The sequence below is a fragment of the Xiphias gladius genome, chromosome 19, assembly GCF_016859285.1.
Source record: "Xiphias gladius isolate SHS-SW01 ecotype Sanya breed wild chromosome 19, ASM1685928v1, whole genome shotgun sequence".
NCBI lineage: Eukaryota > Metazoa > Chordata > Actinopteri > Istiophoriformes > Xiphiidae > Xiphias > Xiphias gladius.
In genome coordinates, this window is record NC_053418.1 from 14,815,762 (window position 1) to 14,839,104 (window position 23,343).

At 40.4% G+C, this 23,343-nt stretch overlaps 5 protein-coding genes and 2 long non-coding RNA genes across 13 annotated transcripts in view; 4 read left to right on the top strand and 3 right to left on the bottom strand.

Annotated features, from left to right (window-relative positions):
• The first annotated feature begins 506 nt into the window (after positions 1 to 506).
• Positions 507 to 7,025, top strand: LOC120805541 (RILP-like protein 1). Of its 3 annotated transcripts, none has more exons than XM_040155860.1 (8): positions 507 to 973; positions 1,653 to 1,803; positions 3,692 to 3,810; positions 3,928 to 4,203; positions 4,320 to 4,508; positions 5,231 to 5,394; positions 5,483 to 5,581; positions 5,973 to 7,025. In XM_040155860.1, the coding sequence occupies exons 1-8, from the start codon at positions 677 to 679 to the stop codon at positions 6,064 to 6,066; spliced, it is 1,389 nt and encodes a 462-aa protein (XP_040011794.1). In that variant the 5' UTR covers positions 507 to 676; the 3' UTR covers positions 6,067 to 7,025. The 3 variants fall into 3 exon arrangements, with proteins under 3 accessions (XP_040011794.1, XP_040011795.1, XP_040011796.1); XM_040155861.1 differs by having other exon boundaries at positions 5,234 to 5,394; XM_040155862.1 differs by having other exon boundaries at positions 507 to 967.
• On the bottom strand, positions 5,261 to 7,356 carry LOC120805551. Its single transcript, XR_005709566.1, has 3 exons — positions 7,310 to 7,356; positions 5,465 to 5,559; positions 5,261 to 5,365 (listed from the first exon to the last, which is right to left on the bottom strand). It is a non-coding gene; the product is annotated as an uncharacterized LOC120805551 (long non-coding RNA).
• Positions 7,357 to 7,430: 74 nt separating this feature from the next.
• rilpl2 (Rab interacting lysosomal protein-like 2) lies at positions 7,431 to 10,565 on the top strand. Its single transcript, XM_040155876.1, has 4 exons — positions 7,431 to 7,961; positions 8,060 to 8,211; positions 8,986 to 9,108; positions 9,587 to 10,565. The coding sequence occupies exons 1-4, from the start codon at positions 7,668 to 7,670 to the stop codon at positions 9,606 to 9,608; spliced, it is 591 nt and encodes a 196-aa protein (XP_040011810.1). The 5' UTR covers positions 7,431 to 7,667; the 3' UTR covers positions 9,609 to 10,565.
• Positions 10,566 to 11,717: 1,152 nt separating this feature from the next.
• kmt5ab (lysine methyltransferase 5Ab) lies at positions 11,718 to 15,883 on the bottom strand. The gene is made up of 8 exons (XM_040155869.1): positions 15,729 to 15,883; positions 15,394 to 15,497; positions 14,200 to 14,347; positions 13,691 to 13,901; positions 13,485 to 13,572; positions 13,248 to 13,307; positions 12,848 to 13,038; positions 11,718 to 12,319 (listed from the first exon to the last, which is right to left on the bottom strand). Exons 1-8 carry the CDS (start codon positions 15,736 to 15,738, stop codon positions 12,109 to 12,111), a joined length of 1,023 nt encoding a protein of 340 aa, XP_040011803.1. The 5' UTR covers positions 15,739 to 15,883; the 3' UTR covers positions 11,718 to 12,108.
• Positions 15,884 to 16,284: 401 nt separating this feature from the next.
• On the bottom strand, positions 16,285 to 23,117 carry mtrfr (mitochondrial translation release factor in rescue). Of its 2 annotated transcripts, XM_040155874.1 has the most exons (4): positions 22,003 to 23,117; positions 18,443 to 18,594; positions 17,746 to 17,987; positions 16,285 to 17,698 (listed from the first exon to the last, which is right to left on the bottom strand). In XM_040155874.1, exons 1-3 carry the CDS (start codon positions 22,631 to 22,633, stop codon positions 17,757 to 17,759), a joined length of 1,014 nt encoding a protein of 337 aa, XP_040011808.1. In that variant the 5' UTR covers positions 22,634 to 23,117; the 3' UTR covers positions 16,285 to 17,698; positions 17,746 to 17,756. The 2 variants fall into 2 exon arrangements, with proteins under 2 accessions (XP_040011808.1, XP_040011807.1); XM_040155873.1 differs by having other exon boundaries at positions 16,285 to 17,987; positions 22,003 to 23,115.
• Positions 18,965 to 20,038, top strand: LOC120805550. Its single transcript, XR_005709565.1, has 3 exons — positions 18,965 to 19,048; positions 19,206 to 19,322; positions 19,865 to 20,038. It is a non-coding gene; the product is annotated as an uncharacterized LOC120805550 (long non-coding RNA).
• The window catches only part of LOC120805538 (membrane-associated phosphatidylinositol transfer protein 2-like), a 42,003-nt gene continuing 41,174 nt past the window's right edge, over positions 22,515 to 23,343 (top strand). For all 4 annotated transcript variants that reach the window (XM_040155853.1, XM_040155854.1, XM_040155855.1 and 1 more), the window contains exon 1: positions 22,515 to 22,608. The gene's annotated coding sequence lies outside the window, so the exon portion shown is untranslated. The remainder of the gene's footprint in view (positions 22,609 to 23,343) is intronic.

Here is a 23,343-nt window from a genome sequence, read left to right on the forward strand (position 1 = left end):
ACTCACCTTTTATGTTAATACACTGGTAATATTTAATAAATACTTTTTGTCTAAAATTTAACTTTATTATAGGCTGCCCGTATCTCAAGTCCAGTAGTATTGGGATATTTTAAAAGCTTAATAATGGGCATGCGCAGTAGGACTGAGTCAAACTGGAGAGAGCACTGCTGCGTTCACGAACTGTTGAAAAAATTACGTTTTTTTTTTTTCAAAATCTAAGATGAGCTGGCATTCAGCCTCAGCAGAGAGGAATATGACCATTTATTCTTAGCCGAACAATGTTTTAATTAATATGAATTTATTAGTTCATGGCAATATTAAGCCCGCTGGTTCAACTACCATCTATTTGTCTGTCTGTCTGTTTGTCTATCACACACACACACACACACACACACACACACACACACACACACACACACACTGGTCTCAGTGGGGGCGTTGGGGTGGCATTTATTATCGTTGAAAGTGACATATACGAGTTTTATTGAACGCAACATCAGACTACTGCCTCGGACGTTGGTGAAGTTTAAATAGTCAACAAGCTGAAACAAGTTCCCTCCATGTTCAGAAGCGCCTCACCTGCCTTGCGTGAACTCGTATTTCTACAGCAAATGTGAATCTACTCAGAGGGTTAGAGGAAGGAGAGATATGTTGAATGTCGGAGGTGTAAACAGACATGGAAACCTGCCTTCTGTCAGCGCTGGACAGACCCGCGGCGGATCTGACGGTCATGGATGTGTACGACATAGCGGTGGTACTGGGACAGGAGTTTGAGAGGACTATCGACAGGTATGGGTGCGAGTCTCTGGTAGGGGTAGTGCCCAAAGTAGTGCGGGTCCTGGAGCTGCTGGAGGCGCTGGTGAGCCGCGGGGCTGGCGGACCGGAGACCGAGGAGCTGCGGAGGGAGCTGGAGAGGTTGCGACAGGAGCGGAGCGACAGATATGAGCAGGAGAGGAAACACCAGAAGGTCTGTGTATGTGCCTTTCCACCTGACTGTGTGTGTACCTGTGTGTGTACCTGTATGTGTGTGTACCTGTGTGTGTTCATTATCAACCTACCTGCCTGTGTATGGCCCGTCTGTCTGTCACTGTGTGTACATGTGTGTTGTGACCTTTATGTTTACATTTCCAGGGCAAGTAACTAAGTAACATCTATGATGATATAAACTTTGACATCTCAAAATTGCACTTTTTGTCTGCCCGGCAGTGAAAAACCTTAAACTTTTACTTTACCATAGATAACATTACATTAGTAGTGTAGTAATAACAGTGTAGTAAACTATCCTACACGTACTACTTCACATATTACTATATTATAATGATTAGGGAGCAATTCATTAATTTTTGGTATACCTTACACTTCACATTACTTAATTACCCATTTACAGCACAACTTCAACTAATTTCCAACCCCCAAACAGCTTCAAATAATGTATGATAATAAAACCAAGTGATAATGGCAATATTGTATGTAGGTCCAAGCTGGTATATTTTGATTCTAGATTTTGGAGGCAACAAAATCTGAAGTGAATGTTTGTTGACTTTGTTGTGCAGCTACATCAGTCCTTTCCAAACAAATACCAAGTGTGCAGACAGTTGACTGTGCTGGTGTTTTCTTTCTTTTTTATTTTTTTCTGTATCTCCTGTGCGCAGGAGCTGGAGCTTGTGGAGGATGTATGGAGAGGCGAAGTCCAGGACCTGCTCTCTCAAAGCACTCAGCTTCAGGCTGAGAACAAGAGGCTGTTGGTGAGCCTTTCTCTCAAAGAGTCTCCTGTCACAGAGGAAGACCTGCAGAAACAGAAGGGTGGGTTGTCTGCCGCAAAGGTTCTCAACCAGAGTTTGACAGATGAGTTTTGGGTTTCACAAATTAGTTTTGGGAGGTCTCACAATGATCTATGGCATAAGAAAATAGCATTTTTTTTTTTAACACATTTATTATTAATCACTTTTTTCTGAGGTTTCTTTAACTTTTCTGGTGGAATAATCTAAATAATAGTTTTCAGCCTCCAGACCTCCTGTAAAATAAAATTTTAAAGTTATACATTGGTAGGGATGCACTGATCTGATATGCCGGATTGGTAGCTATACTGATACTGACCTTATTAAGCAGATTGAGCATTGGCCATGACATGACCGATCCAGAGTAAAAACTGTCTTGTGTTTTGATTTTTTGTCAATGTCATTATAAAGATCCAATGTTACTGCTATCAGTTACATTTATTCAGTCACGACAGCCAGCTGACTCAGTTTTTAGTGCCACAGCATCCCTGGCCTCTTGTTATCTCACATTCAAAATGATTCGACACCGTGAGCTGAAAGAGATTTTAAATCTGGAAATAAGAGAGCACTGGTACGGCATTGATACTTGGTATCAGGAGATACCCTGAGCTGAAGTATCAGAATCGTAATCAGGAGACAAATAGATGCATCTTTATACGTTGATTACAGTAGATTGTGATGAGTGAAATGTCAGAGTTGTTTATTATGATACCAAAGGGCATTTGGTTTTCAGCCAGGCATTAAAGACATAGATCACATGAATATAACATGTTGTATGTTGTAATATATATAACAACATAGCATGCTGTATAGTCTGTTGCCTTTTGAAGTCTCGCCATGCCTGTTGTGTTGTACTGTATCTTCTTGTGATGACTCTGGATACTAAATTAGTTTGGTCTTGGCAGAGAGTTCCAGTACAGATCTGATATGTGTTCTATAAGTGTGCTCAGCACAGTACAGTGCAGTACAATACAGATTTGTGTTGCGCTGATTAACCATCTGCTGTACGTTACCCATATTTACCCTGTGCAGTGACAAGGGATTGTACAGCATATGCTGTATACTTGTATGGTGACATGAAAGAGGACGCTGTGAACAGAGGCAGTCAGGGGCTTGTAAAGGAGACTATTTTTGAAGCGGACCAAAAATATAGCTCTTGTGTGCGACTTGCATGACGGCTTCAAATATACTACTGTCAGGACCACAGTACACACGCAGACTGCTTATAAACATGTACATGGAAATTAACGGGTGCTGCATGATATGATTATTCTGCTCACTGACACATTACTTGTCTAGAAAAACACATTCATAGTGTAACAGAGGCTCTAAAACCAGGAGTAAGCCCCTTCCAAGTCTTAAAGAGACCAGATTTGAGATGTTTGTTGTTAACTGCAAATTGTGTATAGTTTACATTACTGTTAACAATTTCGCAAAGGACACCATAACTTTTTAGATTGATTTACTTCATTTTAATACAGTGTACCAGTCAACTTTGAGAGATAATGTAATCCATTAGAGTGAACATTTTCTTTTAACTTGAAAAATTACATTATTGTTATGTGGTAATGCAATTGCAAAAAGGGTCTGTGGTAAAAACTCTTTTAGTTGGTGTATTTATATTTTTACATTATAGAGTTGCATGTCAAAAGCATTGCACTTTGAATCCCTCTGATACAATGAATGTTTGTGAATTTTATAGTATATCAAATTGTGGCTGTTCGGAAGAATTGGAAACTGATGCTTAATAAGAAGTATATATGCAATTTATACTTAAAATGCTAAAAATAGAAAAAAAACACTGATATGGTTTCTTTGCTGTTGAATGGCATGATGGTGCACATCCTCTTATTAGATTGAACTGATGTTACTTGTGTGAGCATTTTGTCTGTCCTTTTTTATGATACCCGCAGGAATGTCAGAAAAAGAAAGACAGGTGATGAGGAAGCTGGAAGACTTGGTGGATAGGCAGAGGGATGAAATCCGGGCTAAAAACCATGAGCTAAAACTAAGAAATGAGGATGTTGAGGCGGTGAGGATTTCGACTACATGCTTCAAAAATACTGGCCCCTGAGAAGATATTAAGTTTACAATTTTCTGTCCTTAACCAGAACTAGTGAAGTCATAAAACACATTCCCTCCACTTTAGCTCCAGATGCAGCAGCATCGGCTGATAAGGATCAACCAGGACCTTCGTCACAGGCAAGGACTGATGGAAGCCCAGGGCAGGGCACTGATCCAGCAGAGGGCTGAGCTCGAGGCTGCAGCCCTGGCACAGCAACAGGAAGCAGGGGCTCTGCAGCTGGAGGTCACAAGGCTGAGGAAGGAGCTCCGGGACTGGGAAGTGGAGAGGGAGATCGCTGAGAAAGGAGAGTCCTCTCTTACAAGATCTGGGATCTTGTCACATGCATCACCACAGATGAAGGTAAGAAAAAGGAAAAGGGCTTTTCTTCAGCATGCTACAAACCATGTTTGACTATAGTGCATTAGGTCTGACATGTTTTTTAGTGTCTAAGTGGCTGTTTTGTGTCGCAAATCCAGTCCTCAGACGCAGCGCCATCTAACTCCATCAAACCAAATTCAGTATGGGTGGAGTGTGGAGGGGACCCTGGATTCCTGGCAAAATGCTTTGAGCGCAGCAAGAGTCCTTCCCTTCTCCCAAGGTCATCTAACAGAGAAAATAACGCGGAAGAGGGTGACCAAGATGAGGACACGACAGCTTTGTTACTGGTAACACCTGTTTATTCTCTTCCCATATACACAGTCTTACTATGGTTATAACAGAGGCCCACTAAAAGACTATTTCTACTGAACACAAAGCATTATGTCTCTGCTGGTGTGTCCTGGTGTGGGTCACTGACAACTTTTTCAGGTCTCTCACATGCGACATGCTTTCAGTTTACACAGAAGGATCTATTATCTTTTTTCATCAAGATGTCATGTCATTAGGTATCTGATTTATTAAGCCTTTCTGTATTGTTGCAGTAAACGAAAATCAGCAACTATATTCTGTCAAAGGAACCCTGTTTTAAACACTGTGTTGTTCACATTCATCGTGCATGACAAAAGTCATGTTTGTAAGGCTGCTGAATGCATTTCCTACCCCATGAAACATTTGCAAAAGCTTTGTTTAATGTACTGAAATCTCCACTCTGCTCTGCAGTTGAGAAGTATGTGTATCACTCTAACCCTGTGCTTGTGAAGTGGATGTGCGTCCTCACGCACATGCAGAAGAAACAAATAATACAGTGATGTGCTTATCAAAACAGCACTCTACAACATCACTCGTGGTCAAAACTCAACAGGGCACCTTTATTATTTTAGGAAGTCGAACCAAATCAATTTACCTTCACTAACAGAAACAAAGATTGTGATTGTTACCCATTTCCTTGTTAGTGTCTATGTGTCCATGGTGTGCAGAGAGAAATGCTCACTGTGTGTTTTGACTGCAGAAGGCGCCAACTGATACAGAGCAAGAGGAGGAGACAGATTGTCTCGAGCAGGATTCAGACAAACCTCGCTTCACTCTGCAGGAGCTGCGGGACGTCCTGCAGGAGAGGAATGAACTCAAGGCCCAAGTGTTCGTGCTGCAGGAAGAGTTGGCATATTACAAAAGGTCTATTTTGTTAACAAACTTTAGATTTGACTCAATTTTACAAAACACTGACACAAAAGTTAACGCTTACACCTTCCATATCTCTCAGTGATGAGACTGAGGATGACGTCGGCTCCATTATTTGTACTTCATCTCCTCCGCCACACTCCAATTGCACTGATCAGCCTGAATCAGGAATTAGGCGCTTGTGAGTAATGAATTTGGCATGGCACACTTTTCTTGATACACCAAGGTTTACCTTTGTACTTGTCAAGAGGGCCAGTACTTCACTGCCCTGTTTTAATTTCTCCTGTGACACTCCACTAATATAATTTGTCACCATAATGTAGCTTATAAACATCATCAGTTAACATAACTAGCTGATTTTACAGGAATAAGTAAAAAAAAAAATCAGTTGTCTTAATATTGTGTGAGGTGTCAATAGTCAGTGTCACTGTGGTTGACTGAGGGTCACAAAACAATAATGATCAGAACAATGCTTCTGATGCTTTTTGTTTTCTCTCTAACTCTGAATTTCTCTCTTTCTCTCCATCCCGCTGTGTCAACACTACCCCTTCTCCATTTTCTTCTCTGGACAGGATCTTCACTGCCATAATGCCAATGGTGGCAGCCGGTTTGATCGCAGACGATCCGACGTTGTTGCCCGTCAGAAGACTTGTTCCCTTTGTATGACCGTGAATTTAAATTCTTCTTATACAATTGCTCTTATTTTTTCCCACACCATGTCAATACGTTTGTATCTCTCAACACAGTTTGCCAAAAGACAAACGGTATTTACAAGAATTTAATTTAGTGGCTGCATTACTTGGTTATTATAAACTAAATCTCTATAGTGTTTATAAAGTTTAAACTATGATGAATGAACCACTGCTGTTTTTAGTGGTGTCAACTTTTGCATTACATTTACATTATAGACATTACATTTACATTATAGTTAGCTAAATGGTAACATTTTAGCTAACTTGGTCAAATAAACCTAAGTAGTTAAATGTGAGAAAACTGGTCGAACCTGGACATTTTTGTGTGTATTTATGACCTCTCAGGGTTTTGTGGCTTCATAAACAGTCAACACCTGTTAGCGCTTCACTCTGTATACTGTATAACAATTAAAAAGCTATGCTTCATTATTTTTGATGCTGCAAATGCTGCTGTATTGTCAAATAACTTAGCATCCAACATTGTCACTACATTGCTTGCTCCTATCACAGAAATGGTGTGACTGCACCTCATAATGTATTTGCTCGCCAGTATGGCAAGTAGTGCCTGTAATATGGAGTATTCCCCAGAGTAGGAAATGAGTTTTCACAGACACTTTTAAGTTCTTTAGTGGTCTCTGAATAATAACATCGTGTCCAGCTGCCATAAGACCCATAAATGACCATGTGCCTCTGTTTTCCTCTAAAATACTATGAGATAATCTGCTTAGTGCCAGCACTAAGTCATCCTCTAAATTGTTGAAAAGAGGGTGTTACTTGCAGCACTACAGCCTGTCGCCACACCCTGTGGTATACACTAGTACAGTCATACTGGTAAAACACCAGAAGAAATATATTCCAACAATAATGAGTACTGTAAAAACATGCCCTAACTATCAATATGTGCTTGGTTGCATCTGTAAAATAATGCCTGTTGAGAATAAAGTAATAAAATTTTCTTTTTCTTTTTTTTTGGAAATTTCGTTATTGTGATTCTATCAAATGCTAATATTGTGAAGACAAGTATGCTAGATATGGTAGAGGTTGTGTTCATGTCCTTAAAATATATTTTTTAAAGGTTTGATGGCATTATTAGGCCTTATTTTGTGCTGGCAAGAATATTTCCTGGATCATTTCACGTTAATAGAACTGAAAACCGAGAAAAAAAATAGAATAGAGCACAACCAAAATGAAACGCATTAAATCACATGCTCTCTCACCTGATTCTGATATGCAGTTTGATTGGGGAAGTGAAAAAGTGAGAGCTGTCACTCGCTTATTGCCCTCTGTACCGCGAAAAACAGTACAAATCCAGTGTTGAGAGACTTCTCTTGAGCCGTAGACGATCTTTGTACTCACCTGTCGCTAGGATACTTTGCCCTCCTCTGCTGCCCATCGAGTCACGCCATTGGCGGGTGAGTGATGGGGGAAGTGTAGCTCCTCTGGAAGTTGGTTACCTTCTGCCAGTAAAAGTATTGATCTCTAGTCAAAACAAAACAAAAAACAAAGGTCGTAAGCAGTACCTGGTGGAGAAAGTCAACTTTATTCCGCGGGTTTTGAGAGTCGCATTGTTCCGTCATGGAGTTCGGCGAAGAGCCGTCGCCCGCTCTGGCTTTCGAGAGGGACGCGCTCGAGCTCACGGTTGAAGATGTTTATGACATTTCGTACGTGATCGGACGAGATTTGCTCAAAATAAGCAGCACGGGAGAAGAAGTGTCGGATTTGCAGTTCAGAATAGTCCGCGTTTTGGAAATGTTCGAGACTCTGGTCAGTAAGTACAACTTGTCTCTGGAGGAGCTGAAAATGGAGCGGGACAACTTGAAGAGTGAGCTGGACAGGATCGTCAGTGAGACCTCCTCCGGGCAGGGCACGGTGAGTGTTGCGGTCTGTCAGCCGCCTTGTACAGTGGAGGTTTTTTATGTCAGACGCCACTGGACGTTTAGAGCTGCTTTTCCTGTCTGCCGCCAAAGCAAACAGCGGGTCCGAACCAGCTGGTGGTGGACCTGACGGACCCCAACAGACCGCGGTTCACCATGCAGGAGCTGAAGGAGGTTCTGCAGGAGAGGAACCAGCTGAAGGCTCAGCTCATGGTGGCGCAGGAGGAGCTTCAGCTGTACAAGAGGTGAGCCAAAAAAACCCCATTCATAGATGTATTCAAAGGTCTTTATTGCAAAATGTAACTTCTATCAGGAAACCTCTCTTCTAAACCTGCCCTGTATTTGAGGGTTGTTAGTAATATCTTTTCCACCCATGCGCACAAACACGGGGAGGTCAGAGCATTAGAAAAACCTTAGTACAGTGTCATCCACCACAACCCCACCACTAACTGCAGCCCCAATAATGATCACAGAGCAGCATTTACTGCAGGGCCGTAAGCGCAGCACTTCATGAGACTGTTTAGGTGTAGCTAATAAATCTGTTACTCAGTGGAAACTCCAATGTGAACATGTTAATCTAGATTGTGCTGCTGCTTGTTTTTTTTAAAATAAAAAAAAAAAAATAAAAAAAAAAGTAGTGAGTGTGTCCATCTGTAGGCCTCCTACAGATTAGACACAGTGACAATATTGATATTAGTACACTTTTAACACTAATATACACCAGAAATGTATTTGATATTTTGTTAAATGGACACTATCCAGTATTATCATACCTTTTATCTGCTGTTTTACAATCATACAGAGTCTTTGTATAAATACAGGCATTACTAACTTGTGGTTTAATTCTGCTAATTTGGCAAATAAACCATAAAAATTAGGCACAGTGTGTAAATATCGACAGTAGAACCGACCTGCACTGACATTATGAAGCTCAAATGAGCCTCCAATTTTACCGCTTCTTTTGATGTACAGCACCTTTGACACAAAATATTCTCAGTGATCTGTGCTTTCTTCTGCAGTGGGATTCTGCCACAGGCCGAACCACCCATGGTGGAAGTGGATCTGGAGTCACCAGCAGCCACAGAGCACAGTACAGCCACAATACATGATGCAAAAGAGGAGAAGACAACCATAGGCAAACTGTGAGTAACAGGCTGGATTTCTTTACCGAACTCAGAAAAACGAATGTACAGACAACAGAGAAGTAATCTGAAAGACATAGCGCACAGTAATTAAACCACCTATTTCAAGCTATACACCACTTTTAGCCGTACACCTCAGATGGCGAGGTTTCAAGAAAGTCAGCAGCAACCACATGATGCTGAAGTAAGCAAGGAGGAAGGATTGTTTTCACAGCCCCGTCTCCTGTCTCATAATGATATACTTGTGACCAGATGAATTCATGCTGATGCTGAGAATGTTTGTGTGAGCACTGAATGAGAGAACGAGAGAAGTTGGAAATTGCTAGTGCGTCTGCCAAACTGCTGTCAGTAATTAGTCTGCCATGACTCAAGTGTGGTTTTCTCATACTGGGCAGTCTTACTTTTATGTTCCGTGTTCACGCTACCATTCCCAAAAAACTCCCTAAAACTAACACTGGACCCTTTTTCTGTTTTATAGGTTTTCATTTCGGCGAAAATAAGAAAAGCCTTTCACAAGAACTGACCATGTAGAAGACAAACAGGATTTGTCGGCACAATTTTTCTCATCAGTTAACCACTTTTATATTTAATGTGTATTTGTCAATCTAACAAGCATTGTATTTTGTATTAGTAATTTTAACCTAAGATGGTTTATAGTAATACAGAGTTGAAATAGTAGAAATATATATTATGTGGAAAGTTTGATGAAGATGTCAAACTAAACTGGAAAGTATTATGTAGCTGCTGAATGCATTCACTCAAAATGAAGTTATCTATAGGCTTGAAATTCTGTCTTCAAGGTGCTTCATGTAATCTAAAAACACACTGTGTCGCTCTCAACTCTCAGCTGTAAAATGGAGCAAAAAGGGCCCCAACCCCCAAAATATTTGTAATAATATTATGTTATCACATTTTGGAAAGTATTTGTTTGAGGTTGAATATTTTAAACGCTCCCATCTTATTTCACATCGGTGTTACAGGTTCTACTTCTCATCTCATGTCAATGTAAACAAATCATAGCATACAGATGCCAGCTTACACACACAGGCCACCTACTACCGCATCACTTGACTTCACATGCATTAGTGACGGGATAATGAGGATTTACAGTTTAATTGCAAAAGATTATTATTCAAGTCCTACACCAGAATCTTAATGTATGGAGAGCCGTTTTGAATGGATGAATAGAGCACAGCAGAGAGCAAAGATGAACAGAATTTATTTTGATTCAGTTTAGTCTTAATGTGCTTCAAAACTCCCTTACTGTAAATCATATTGTGTTCCTTTGAAGCTAGAGATTTCTTGTTGCAAAACAGAATCAAATAAGATTGACTGTATCTAATAGAGAGTCCATTCAAAACTTTGTTGCACATACAGTGCATTCAGAAAGTATTCAGACCCCTTCATTTTTCACATTTTCATGTTGCAGCCTTATGCTCAAATATTTTAAATTCATTTTTTCCCCTCATCAACCTGCACTCAATATCCCATAATGATGAAGCGAAAACATAATTTTTTGCAGATATTGAAAAGAAAAAAAACTGCAATATCACATTGTGATAAGTATTTAAAACCTTTACTCAGTACTTTGTACAAGCACTTTTGGCAGAAATTATAGCTTCAAGTCTTCTTAGGGTCATTGTCCTATTGGAAGGTGAACCTGTGGCCCAGTCTGAGATCCTGAGTGCCCTGGACCAGGTTTCCATAAACAAGGATATCTCTGTATTTTCACCCCCACAGCACGATGCTGCCACCATCATGCTTCACTATTGGGATGGTATTGGGCAGGTGATGAAAGGTGCCCGGTTTCCTCTAGACATGACGCTTAGAATTGAGGCCAAAGAGCTTAATCGTGGGTTCTTTAGATCAAAGAATCTTGTCTCATAGTCTGAGAGTCCTTTAGGTGCTTTCATGTGTCTTTCACTGAGGAGAAGAATTATGGAGGCCACTCTACTCTTTGGAACCTTCAATGCAGCAGATTTTTTTTTTTTTTTTTTTGGTAGCCTTCCCCAGTTCTGTGGCTCACAATCCTGTCTCTTGCTCTGCAGGCGGTTCCTTTAGCCTCATGGCTTGGTTTTTGCTCTGATATGCATTGTCAGCTGTGAGACCTTATATAGACAGTTGTGTTTTTCCAAATCATGTCCATTCAAGTGAATTTACAAAAGGTGGACTCCAATCAAGGTGTAGAAATGTCTCAAGGATGATCAAGAGAAATGGGAGGCACCTGGGCTAAATTTCAGGCGTCACAGCAAAGAGTTTAAATACTTTTGTCAGTGTGATTTTTCTGTTTTTCCTTTTTAATAAATGTGAGCAAATTTCTAAAATTCTATTTTTGCTTTATCATAATGGGATATTAAGTGTAGATTGATGAGGGTAAAAATGAAAAACAATTTTAGTATAAGGTTGTAACAATATTTAAAAAAAGGCCTTTGCAATACTTTGATACAAAGTAGCATTTTATACTGCACTGCAGAATGCATGTAAATTTCATTGGAGTGCCCCAGTAGCCAATAAATTAAGGCTCATAACAAAAAAAAAAAAAAGAAGGGTGTCATCTTAGAGCATCATAGTTCATATTTTTGTTATCAGATCTTCTTCACCTACAATCATGAAATGACAACTCAACTGTTTTATTCCTCAATTTACAGCACAGGTAATAATTTACAATTGGCAAATCAAATAGTCAGTTTTATATTCATTACAATAGGAAACCCCATGGAGAATGTGAAACACTATTTATCCAGGAGAAATACTCATCAAGCTTAAATCTCTGCTACAGTTAGATTAGAAAAATATAAAAGCATGATAAAAACAACTGTTCCAAAAATATACTTTTCACGAGTTGAAGTTTTAGCCTTCATTTGAAACAAAAACTATTTTTATATTTCATAAAAAAAAGTGTGTGGAGGACTGCTCATCTATAGCATCTTTTACATAAAGATGAACAGGATAGCAGAGAGGACCAATTCATCTGAAATACAAACACTTGTGGTCAAAGTTTCAGTATTTGAGCCAAGGGTGAGCCAAGATTGAGGCTTTACTCCGATCACCGTAGTCATACAGCAGCTCCTCCTCTGCTTTGATGTCTCTGGAAGCTACCAAGATCAGATGGGGGGTTCCATCTATGGCGTGAAGCTTAGTCTGGCAGTTTCCAGTTTTACTGTGGTTTATCAGTCTTCCTAGACGACTTGTTTCCTTTGTAGCATCTACACTGTAATCCAACAAATAAAAATAAAACTGTCACTACAAAACATGACAGGTATATTACACACTAGAAGTCAGGCAGAAAATTTGAAGGAAATATTCCATTTTCAAGCCTAATGCCATCATATTGGAGCCCAGGAGACATCATTGTATTGGGAGACTGTTAATTAGAAGAACTAATTTGCTAAGACAGACCAAGCCTTTTCTTCATGTCAAAAGTTAGTGGGGAGAAACTTTTCTAAGACAATATGGTTACTCTATGAAAGAGCTATAAACAGATGTGGATGTTCCATGGAATAGCGAGACTTATTTACTGACCAAGGGTATTTTTAATAACCATGCTAATCTTAGAATCGTAGAATAGTTCTTATTTAATAGTTTTGCATAAATGAACTTAGCTCCAGAAATTTCCTCTGGTATGCAGTTACAATTAGTGATTCCCAGAAAGCTGACAAATTGAACAAAGAAATTAAAATGAAATTAAGTGTGAAACCAAGTGTCGATCCCAAATCAAAGTGGTGACGTTTGAACTTACCAGTATGTTTTAGATTGATACTGAAAGTAGTACATGTAACAGCCTGTTTGGGGATCCTGAGCATACTGGGCCTCTCTTATTTTAGCCTCAGGTAGTTCCAGTAGGTCTCCGTGGTACTCCACAACAAACTCTCCTTTTTTGAAGCTCTTGACAGCAAACACCCCTCTTCCTTTTCCTTCTATGTGTTTGACCTGTTAACATTCAAAAGCAATACAGTGTGAATGCTATCTGATTTAGCAAAGATTTGGGAATTGCCTAACCACTGTATAAATATTAAATGTGTCACAAACGAATCTTCGGTGCTTATTATTGATTTACAGAAAATAGCACAAATTCATACATTGCATTGCATACACTATGCTCTAGGCTAAAGTGACAACACTCAAATCATTAATCCTACCTGCATTCCTTCCTCAATGCCATTCTTTATCAGGTCATCAGTGTGACTGTGTTCTTCATTCTGTTGACAATTTGAGTAATTTGGTCAAAGTTAAACTTCCTGTTATGGTAGAGTTGCATAATCTTTATAGAAAAAAAAAAGACCATTTAAAAAAAGCAAAAGGAAATGAAGATATAATTTATTAACTTAAAAAATGCACAACCCTCTTTATAACAAATAAGCTTTTTTCATACAAACCTTTAACTCTGCCTTAGTTTTTCTGTTACTCCGTCTGATCGGATAATAGTCTGTGACCTTTCTATTTTGGGGAGCTTTATTCTCAATCCTGAAAACACAGACATTATAAAAAGTAATGAGATTATTATTGAACAACTGTCTGTGAAAGGGGCCATGTCTTTTTCTTTTTTCTCAATGACACTGACATGTTTATTTTGTGCACTCACTTTTTTGCTCCGAGTTTGGGACCAGTTCGACTCCGAGGTTTGGATGCTGTAACTTTTTTGCCTGCTTGCAACCTAGCATCGGTGTGCGTGGTGGACTCTTTTTGATCAGGCTGGTCAGTGAATTGCTCTCTAATCCCATGACTTTGACAAGCCATTTCAGGCTTCTGCTCTTTGGACTCACAACTCTCAGATTTAACTTCATTAGGTATGTCTAAAATAAAGAAGACACAAAGAATTAAATTTATAGCTGCTCTAACCATTTAGCCGTAATCAAGAAAGTGACGTTCCTTGAAAAGCAGTGAAGTTGTGTCATAAGATAGTAGGTCAGTGAACACTGCTACCATTCACATGCACAGGAAATTTTTCTGTGGTACACGATCTGCTGACCACAAGGTAACACAGGGGTAAACAGCAAAATGGCTGGGAGATTATATGTAACAGAAATGACCAAACAATAGCATTTCACATCAGTTGATTCAATACATTTTAAAAGTTAATTAGATATTCACCTTTTTTCAGCTTCAACAGGTCAGGGTTAGCTGCATCAGATTCATTTCCTTCCTGGATCAGCGTGCTTGAACTGTCACTCAGAGGGGACCGAGGTTTGCTTGGACTCCGTAGACTCTGGACAATTGACTGCACTTTACCTACGCACTCCTGCAAAAAGATTATTATTTACCTAGGGAAAAAAATGAAAAACCCTGCTCTGTTCCCAGGAGTAAACCTAATGAGATGCATACACATTCAGCTTCACTATCATCGGTATCAGCATGCAAATCTGACAAGATGCAATAAATGAGACATCATCTTTTATGAAGCTATGTTTAGAACCATGTAGTTGTTGCAGACTGTATTTAATGTCTTAATTCCTGCTCCAAACCACTCAACATGCATGCGAGTTTAAGACCCTCCCAATTTAGAGCAAGTTGCACACATTCAGAGCTGCTCTTTGAACCACTTCATCATTTAAAAAGCACGGTGGAGCCAACAGAAAATGCACTGAACAGACTGCTGCCTGATGAAGACTTTATCGGTCCGCCTGCCATCTCCAGCTGGGAGTGGTTAGTGGCTCCATGGTAACAGTGTCATCTCTGATTGGCAGAATAGAATTAAAAATGCTGGAAAAGTGTATCGGAAAAACAGGGTGATCAGGTACCCAGCCAATGCCACGTGCACAGAAATTTTATTTCTTTTTTTAATTTTTGTATTTAATTTATTTATTTTTAAATTGGACTGATTGTGGTTTCAATGTCTGCAAATATCATAATTTCAGAAGTTTATGGCCCACTATAAATAACTCTTGTACAGTGTTAGTGTATGTGCTGATCACTAAACAGATTCTCCAGTGACACTGAAACACGTTTACATCCTAAACCAAGTTTCAGCTCTATTCCCTAAACCAATAGCTATGGTGTACACTGCATTATGGATACACTACACCTTAACCTTACCTTTTGACTGGTGAAGGTTATTAAGAGGCTGTACACAACCTGGGATAGGTTTTGCCTGAAAGAGTCAAGTCTGGGTAACGTCGATTACAAACAATACGAAGCTTCCTGCAGTCTAGTTAGTTCATGAATGAAGCCTATGTACGCTGCCACGGCGCCAAGCTGAGGCAGGACCCCTGTCAAAGTAACATTACCTTTCCAGAATGTTGACCAACGCGGGAGCTGCAAAGCGTAAAACCCAACAATAAAACTTACCTTGTTAGCTGCTGGTTTGTTTTCCTTTGTCTCCTTCCGTGAAGTGACCATACCTTCAACAGTGTCCTCATGCTTTATGTCTGTTCTTAGCACATTTTTCTTCCCTTTATAAACATAGAAATAAATAAGTGTAAGCATTGCTATCTAAATGAGAGAACATTGTACAAAAGCCAAGCATTTACAGGCAAGTTTATTTGTAAACATGAGCTACGTTCAATTAAACGAATTTGGTCCTCTATTTACGCTAGCTAGCATTAGCTGTTTGGTACTCCTTAACTACTGTAGCCTGTATGACATAAACAATTCCTGAAATGACAGTGCATTACCAAGTTTACCTTTTGCCATCTCAGTCGCCAGAATAAAGTCCAAAGAGGACGAGGAGTCTATTAAATGTTGCCCTTGGTATAGTTCACTCTTTCTGCAACCACAAACATCACAGCACCACACTGCAAAGTGGGGCGGTGAGAGTGCGGTGGATTTAAAAACCTCACTGCTCCTCTCATTGGCTGTTTCATCCAGGCGGGAGGGGCACGAGCAGGAAGGTAGCTTTCTCATTGGCCGCAGCTCTGGCTGTCACACAGCAGTGGTCAGCAAACGCGAACCTCTCGTGGAGAAATATGCCTCACCAGAAACTTAGGGAAGCTCTGCTGTACTCCCGTATGTTGTAAAACTGATCATGTTCTCAGTGGGATTAGCTGAATTAAATAAGGGCTATAAAAATAATTATCATTCAATTATAATTTTAATTCAATGCATAGAAAACCATGTGTTTTTGGTGTACGCTATTTTGACAGTTTATTAGGTAGGTAGGCTAAATAACAGAAAACACGTCTCTGTATAAAACAATACAACTTAACAGCACCACAAACTACAGCCTCCAAAATAACCATAAAGTTGAATGAACACCTCTCTGAAACTGTTTCAACACAACCGAACATTTTAACCATCATGAAGGTAGGATTTTCTGCATGACTGCTATATTAGACTGCATTAGTTTAGCTAGATGCAATTATTTAACTGGCAACTGAGTGTATAAAATATTGAGCAGATAGACAATTTTAAAATCCCCTCCAGGCACGCTTTAAGATTTATAAATATATTCTGCTTTGAATAGTCATTTGTGTCTTCTCAGTTACCTGGTTAAAAATTCTTAAAATAACATCTACATATCCTCCTGAATCAAAAATCCAGAGTCTAGAAATATGCAAAAATTGTTCATTTCAAACTTAACTGGATACAAGATGTCTCCTACGTCACTAACAATCCATTCTCAGTGTGTATGCAATGCAGGCTTCAGGTTTTCACATCACACTTATGTAAACTGCCTTTTGGACCAGGATTGGCTTCAAAGGTAGTTATAATGGTACACACCTTAAACTCAGATTTTAGGTGAGCACGGAGAAACTTTCCACTTTCAGCAGAAGAACTTGAAAACATACAATACATCATTCTGCAGAGTGAAAATCAAAACATCCAAGAGAGATAACAATGAACAAATAACCTTTATGAGTGGAGGGGGACTTTAAAACCATGATTTAATCAGTAGAATTATAAAATCTCCCATAATGTTATCTAAGATAATGATTCAAGATTCTATGGAGGTAGCCTGTGGATATGCCCTCCTCTGGGCAAGCATGCAAGTAGCTGATACAAGTGTCCGGTCTGTTTTTCTTATTTTAAGAAGAAAATAATTTTTTCTATACAGTGAGAGTCTTGGGAGTAGGGGTCAATAAGGAACAATCGACAGTATCATGGCTTGCAAGGCATGTCAAGTCTTCTATATTTAGCTCATGAGGTTTTCCTGACATAAATTGGGTAAAATGTTATGCGGTAAAAGTAAGCACATAAAAAAAACAAAAGTGCAACAGCTTTAATAATATTGACTTATTTTATCCGCGTTTTCAATATCAAATGAGCCAGCAGTGCAATATGACACATTCAGGATTTAAGGTGAGACAACAACACTATGACCTTACAAGAAATAAGTGAGGGGGAATTATGTCATCATAAATTAATTAGAGGAATATGCATCTAAATCAAATTAGACCTACAGCTACAGGTAAAGGTCAAACACTACAGCTTTTAACTAAAGCTCATAACCCAATCATTGACTTTTGTGGAAAACTCCCGTCAAGCACTGAAAAATGCACACACATCACCAGCATTTTTGATTATATTTTATTTCTTTTTTTCAAAATCTCCCTCTCCGTCTTGTATCATGTGAAGTACTACGTATTGCAACTTTGCACGAAAGATGCTATACAAATAAAAGGCTAACTGGATTTGATACCATCAACAGTACCTTTCCAGGTTTTGTTACTCAGTCTTTGCAGGCATGAAATACACGACCACTGGAGTACATTTTAAACAGTGTCATTCCCAGGTTTGGAGTCTGCAACCAGCGCTTCTTTAAACAGTCTTTTTCTCTCAAGATTCTCATGTGCCTTCTTCTTCTTCTCTTGTTTCCTCAGCACAGACTCTTTCTTCTTAGCAAGAACTTCGCTGAGTTCTCCTTTATATGCAACATCAAGTTTCTCTCTCATAATTCCTCGGGCACGCTTTCGATTTATTTCCACCGATCTGGTTTGATGGCACTGGAGGGAGTATGGTACAAAAGATTCAATTTACATAGTCAGTAAATCACATAACTTTGGTTTCCACAAAAGTCTCAGATCAAGGAATATTTATTACCTACTCTGGGGCTTACAGTCAGCATCATATCCATTTTTCTTAGCACTTTAATGACTCGAATGAACTGTGAAACTCAAGTTTAAAGCCAACAAGAAAAGGACGTTTCGACATCTATATCTCCATGACAACCGGGCTTCTGCTCATGAAGATTGTGTGATATAACTGAAGGCATCTGAATAATTACAACATGGACCTTCGTCAGCTGCTGTGTCCAAAAAGTGGACTTGACATAACTTTGATTTGTATCCCTATTTCAGTCTTAAATGTTCTACACAATGATACTACTGATTACAGATATACACAGATTAATTAAAAAAGAAAGAAAGAAAGAAAGAAAGAAAGAAAGAAAGGGGTTTACCTTTACTACAATCCCAGTGGGGATATGCTTGAGCACCACACAGTTGCTGGTTTTGTTGGTGGCCTGTCCTCCGGGTCCAGATCCTCTCACAAACTGCTCTTCAAGGTCGTCTTCGTTCAGGACAGGAAGGTCTATCAGGTCCTTTTTGCCGGCTGCGAAAACACATGTCAATCCAGCCGGCAGCGGTCTGAGAATTAGAGAGATACTGGGAGACCTTCCCCATACGACCCGACTGGACACACTGTACATGGATCTGACGAACGGGAGAAGCCGTGACATTTCTTTAAGTAAGCGAAATACAAATGCGGCGTCTTGGTGTCGCAGTGAGCGAGCATACAACATTACATCACATTTTGTCACCAAAGGTGAAACATGATTTCTCTCACCAAAAACTTCTTTCATGCAAGACTCATTACATTATATTTTTCTGTCTGTTTCGCGATCGTTCAACTCTGCTGTTGTTTTGGTTGTCTTTTCTTCTTCTACGCTCCCGTCTCTTCTCACCCAATCAGAAGTCGCTGTGTTTTCCTTCGTTGCCTAAATAGCAGGCCTGTGTTGACCCACTGCCGCCATCGTGTGTCCGCTCGCTGAACAAGAGTCTAGCAGGTAGGAAACTGCAAAAAATGTTCTTATAAAAGGCCCTAAAAGTCGACTATTAAAGTTTGAGTCTCTTTAAAGGCTCTCTTATCTGGTAGATATTTTGAAAGGCGGGTCTTCGTGTGAACTGTGGTTAAGGCTGGAAAATAGATATTTAATTTTGCAGGGAAATGTATGGCGAGGTCCTCCTATTCAACTTTCCGGAAGTTCGGTGCCTGATTGCTGCCAAAGATAACACCACCAAGATAACTATAATCAAGACAGGTGAAGAAAACCAGCGAAGGTACAAGTGTGCATTTGATACTGTTTTGAACATACCGGGCATATACAGAGACAAGGGAGGAGTGTATTATGCCGCAGAAGTGGTTCAAGACGAGTCTTGGGACATTTTGATACATTTTCTGCCATGCAACCTTGTCATTGTCGAAATCATATACAGTTTACGGTTGAAATCATTTGTAATTAGTGTAAACCCAAGCCGACCACAGCCACCGTTATGCATGAAAGGAACTGTGCAGCTTCCTCTCGGGTCTATGGGGAGAATTGTGTCAGAATTACAGAAATTTTGGAAGGGGCAAATAAAATGAACTCTCCTTTTCACATTGACAAGTGTACCAGCAAGAGCACAATGGAAGGAAATAATGGATTCATAATTACAACTTCACTTGACAAAGCAGCAGGCATATGTTTTATTCATTTGTGTGTCATTCAGCACACACATTACATAAAACACTCTAGTTTACACTGATATGCAATGTTTTATATTCCACAAGACATTGCTGTTGAATTTAAGAACTTGAATTTTAACTTTGTTATGTTCGTCAGGTGCAGGCTTCATCACTCCAAGCAGTGCCAAACACCTGTGAAATGAGTCCTTTCTGTTGTAGTTTCCGCATGATTCCTAAAGAGGTGCAACTGATTGAATGAAACTGTTGATGTCCATTTAAAGCTATAAATACATTTGTTGCTAAATAGTTTCAAACCTTGTTTTATATGGAAATAAATAATGGACTGTGATGTAATGCTTCCTGTTCTCTCTTTTAACACGGACTATAATTAGTAAATCAGGAAACTATGTAGGTCACAGGAAAAAGACAATCTCTCTGATGACCTATGATGACATCGCTCTGGTATTGCGGGTGGGGGAGGTGCATTTCTAATTACTTGAATTTTATCTTTAGTGCCCACATTAAAACTGACCCTCATTTTCCGTACATTTCAACCTTGACTATGTCATTCGTATGTGGATCTCTCAAAAAAGACTCACCTTTCCATTAATGTGCTACCCGCTGTATTCAGATATCAGTTTTATACATATTTCATGTAAAAGGTTTTGTGATATAAAACAAAAATCTCTAAGCTCTTAACTGTAAACAGTGTGTTCTTCACAGAATTTCGTGTAGCCCCATGTCACTCAGTATCACTCATACCTATCTCTCTTATCTATGGTTCCTCTCTCCGGGATGACATTGTGAAAGAGGTCAAAACAGAAATGTGGGTGCCGATTGTTGTCGAGTCATTGAGAATTCAAAGCTTTGCAGTTTGTTCAGATGAGATTGTTCAGATTTGAGGTGGGACGTTAGGTCCGCTGTGGTGTGAAGCTGTAAGTTGCCATCAAGGCAGTCAGTGAAAATAATTTCCTTGTAAGAATTAAAACAAGTCAACAGGCTCATCTGAGATGCAGCGGCAGCCTAGTTTCTCCTGTTTTGGTTAAAAAAAAAGCTGGCAGCTATTTCTCTGCTATATGTAAGGTGTATAGTTGAATGATTCCAATACTGTATAATATTATCTATATGTTCGTGTGGAATATAGAAAGAAGACATAAATACTTGAATGGCTGTGTATTTTCTGCCAGCAAAGATTTAAAAAAACAACAAGACAGTGAAGTGCTGTGCATAATTTAATAGAGAATTTACTAAAGATAGGTTTCCTTGCAGTGTTTTTGTTAATTTCTTAGATATGCTTCAGAGCTGGTCATGAAGATGCCACCAGTGACAAGAAATTCCTACGTATTTTATGCATATGCAGAATTTACAGTAAAAGTTGATACAGTGCTCAGTAAAAAGGTCGATGAGCTATGACGTCCAGTCTGTGGGCTTGAGGTCCCCACCACCGATATAAAACACTTTCTTTAATTCACTTTGCTACTAACTGGGCTAAATGGTGACGGTAAATTTACAGTATCAGAGCAGACGTGTCTAGATAAATTAAAAAAAAAAATTATGACTCTGGGTAGACTGACATTAGGTGGGTTTGTCTTTTCGCCGCATGCCAGACTAAAGCACACCGGTCCGCATGAATGTAACACGATAGGCACGGACTGCTGTAAATGTACCTCTGTAACTTTGCATCCTATACTAATGTCGATGTCTGCGGAAATACGTGACCACTCAAGACACCAGGTTCAGACCATGTACTCCATTGCCAGCAGGAGGCGTCCTACTATCGAAACTGCTCGGATGAGTGTCTGTGCGGGTCTGAGCTTCGTCAAGTTCGCAGAAGGAAAGACAATAATCGGAAGTTCTGCGACCAATCCTTCAGAATCGAATACTAAATGGCGCTTGTGTGGCTGTGTAGTATTTTTTTTTTTTTTACACAATTCTTTTTAAAACCTCCCTTGGTTGCTTATACTAGGTGGGTATTGAATGAGAGCGACTGCAAGGTGCAGTGTGTACTCCATTTTGAGATATATTGGGCCTGATACAGATTTGGATATACTACTTTAATTTTAGTCGTTATAGTTAAGAGAAGGCGAATGTATGTGCTCGGTGGAGTAGCCGTTTTTGAGCCCACTGCGCATTTGGCGACTTCAAACACCCCAAACTCGCAGCGGGTCGGACTTTTATTTCGAAAATAATACCGGAAAGCGCGTCGCACTCGGGTTGCCTTGACAGCACTTTGTGTCGTGCCTGAGAGGACTGTGAAGTCTTGCAGCGGCTCAGACTTGAGGAGTGCCAACTTACGATGTCTAGTGCCTGCTAGCGTCTGTTTGCTGTTCGCTCCACCCGGTTCCCCTGGACGAAGGCGACAGCGGCCGGGCTGAGCGCACAGCCCGTTCATTTCCCTCGCCACAGGACGACCCCAGCCGCCAACTCCTACGGGGGCAGCTTGGCTATTCAAGGACATTTTAACGTTACCATAGCTACTTTGGCCTTTTTCTGTCGATTGGGGGAATTCGGCGTGCCATTCTCCGGCGCGATGGTGTGGCCAGATTTTGTAAACACGCTCAGAAACGGCGGCTAACACCACGTAAAACCCTCGCGGGGCTGATGATGTTTCCCTTCGTGTCATCCTTGCATGTCGAACCCGCACCCCTTCCTCCGCCGAAGGGCCAAACAAATGGCGAGGTAAAGGAAATCCGTGGGTGACTTTCGATGCGTTCGTCTCAGTTGATGTGGCATCGTTTCCAGACCTCGTCAAGTCGGCGGCCGCTTCGTGCCGAGGGACGACCGCGTCGCTGGTGAAAGCGGCGACCCCGAAGCGCAGAGACAGGCCGATGAACTTTGACTTGCCGAGCGCCGGAGTGTGCTGAAGCCGGAGGTGCGTCGCTGGCGTGCACAAAGGTCCAGGTATGTGAATAGCATGGCGGGCCATCAGTTTGTCACTGCCGTGGTGCCATGTTGCTAGGTAACTACCTGAAAGTGGGTTTACTCCGGTTCAAATCTTTATCACCCACTCACGAAGATGCGTCGTCACGCTTAGTAAATCTTGTTTCCACAAGGCTCTTCACACCACGTGCTGTCATAACTCGCCATTAAATTTGCTTGGGCCAACTTTGCCCTTCTCCGTTGGCCTGAGAAAAAGTGCTGCATATTTTTTTTTTTTCACGCCCGCGTGCTACGGCCCTGTTGCTGTCACACAGGCATGCTTGTTAAAAGCGATGAAATGCTCCTCTCTCTTATCCTGGCCGTGAGCTGTTCCGATGTTGTCACACACCGCCCCCAAACAACACATCAAAAACAGGAATTGCCGGAATCCCAGGTGGATCTTTCCGGCTTCATGTCCTCGCCCTGTTCGCGCACGCCTTCTCAGAGACACGTTCCAGTGTCATCCAGGTTGCGAGGATTTATTTTAAGACCCTGCTGCGTGTTACAGTACGTTTGACTAACAGTGGTTTTGACCTCATCCGGCAGGTTCACCGGGAAACGAGGGTCAGCCCCCTACCTCACAGAGGTTACATCGAGCTTGTTTTTGACTTCATTAAAGACCTGCATCCCGCAAGCTTGTTTTTCTACCCCCCCTAGGCCAGTTTCTATTTTCAAAATGACTTTATGAGTTTCAGCATCAAGAGTCATTCCACTTGA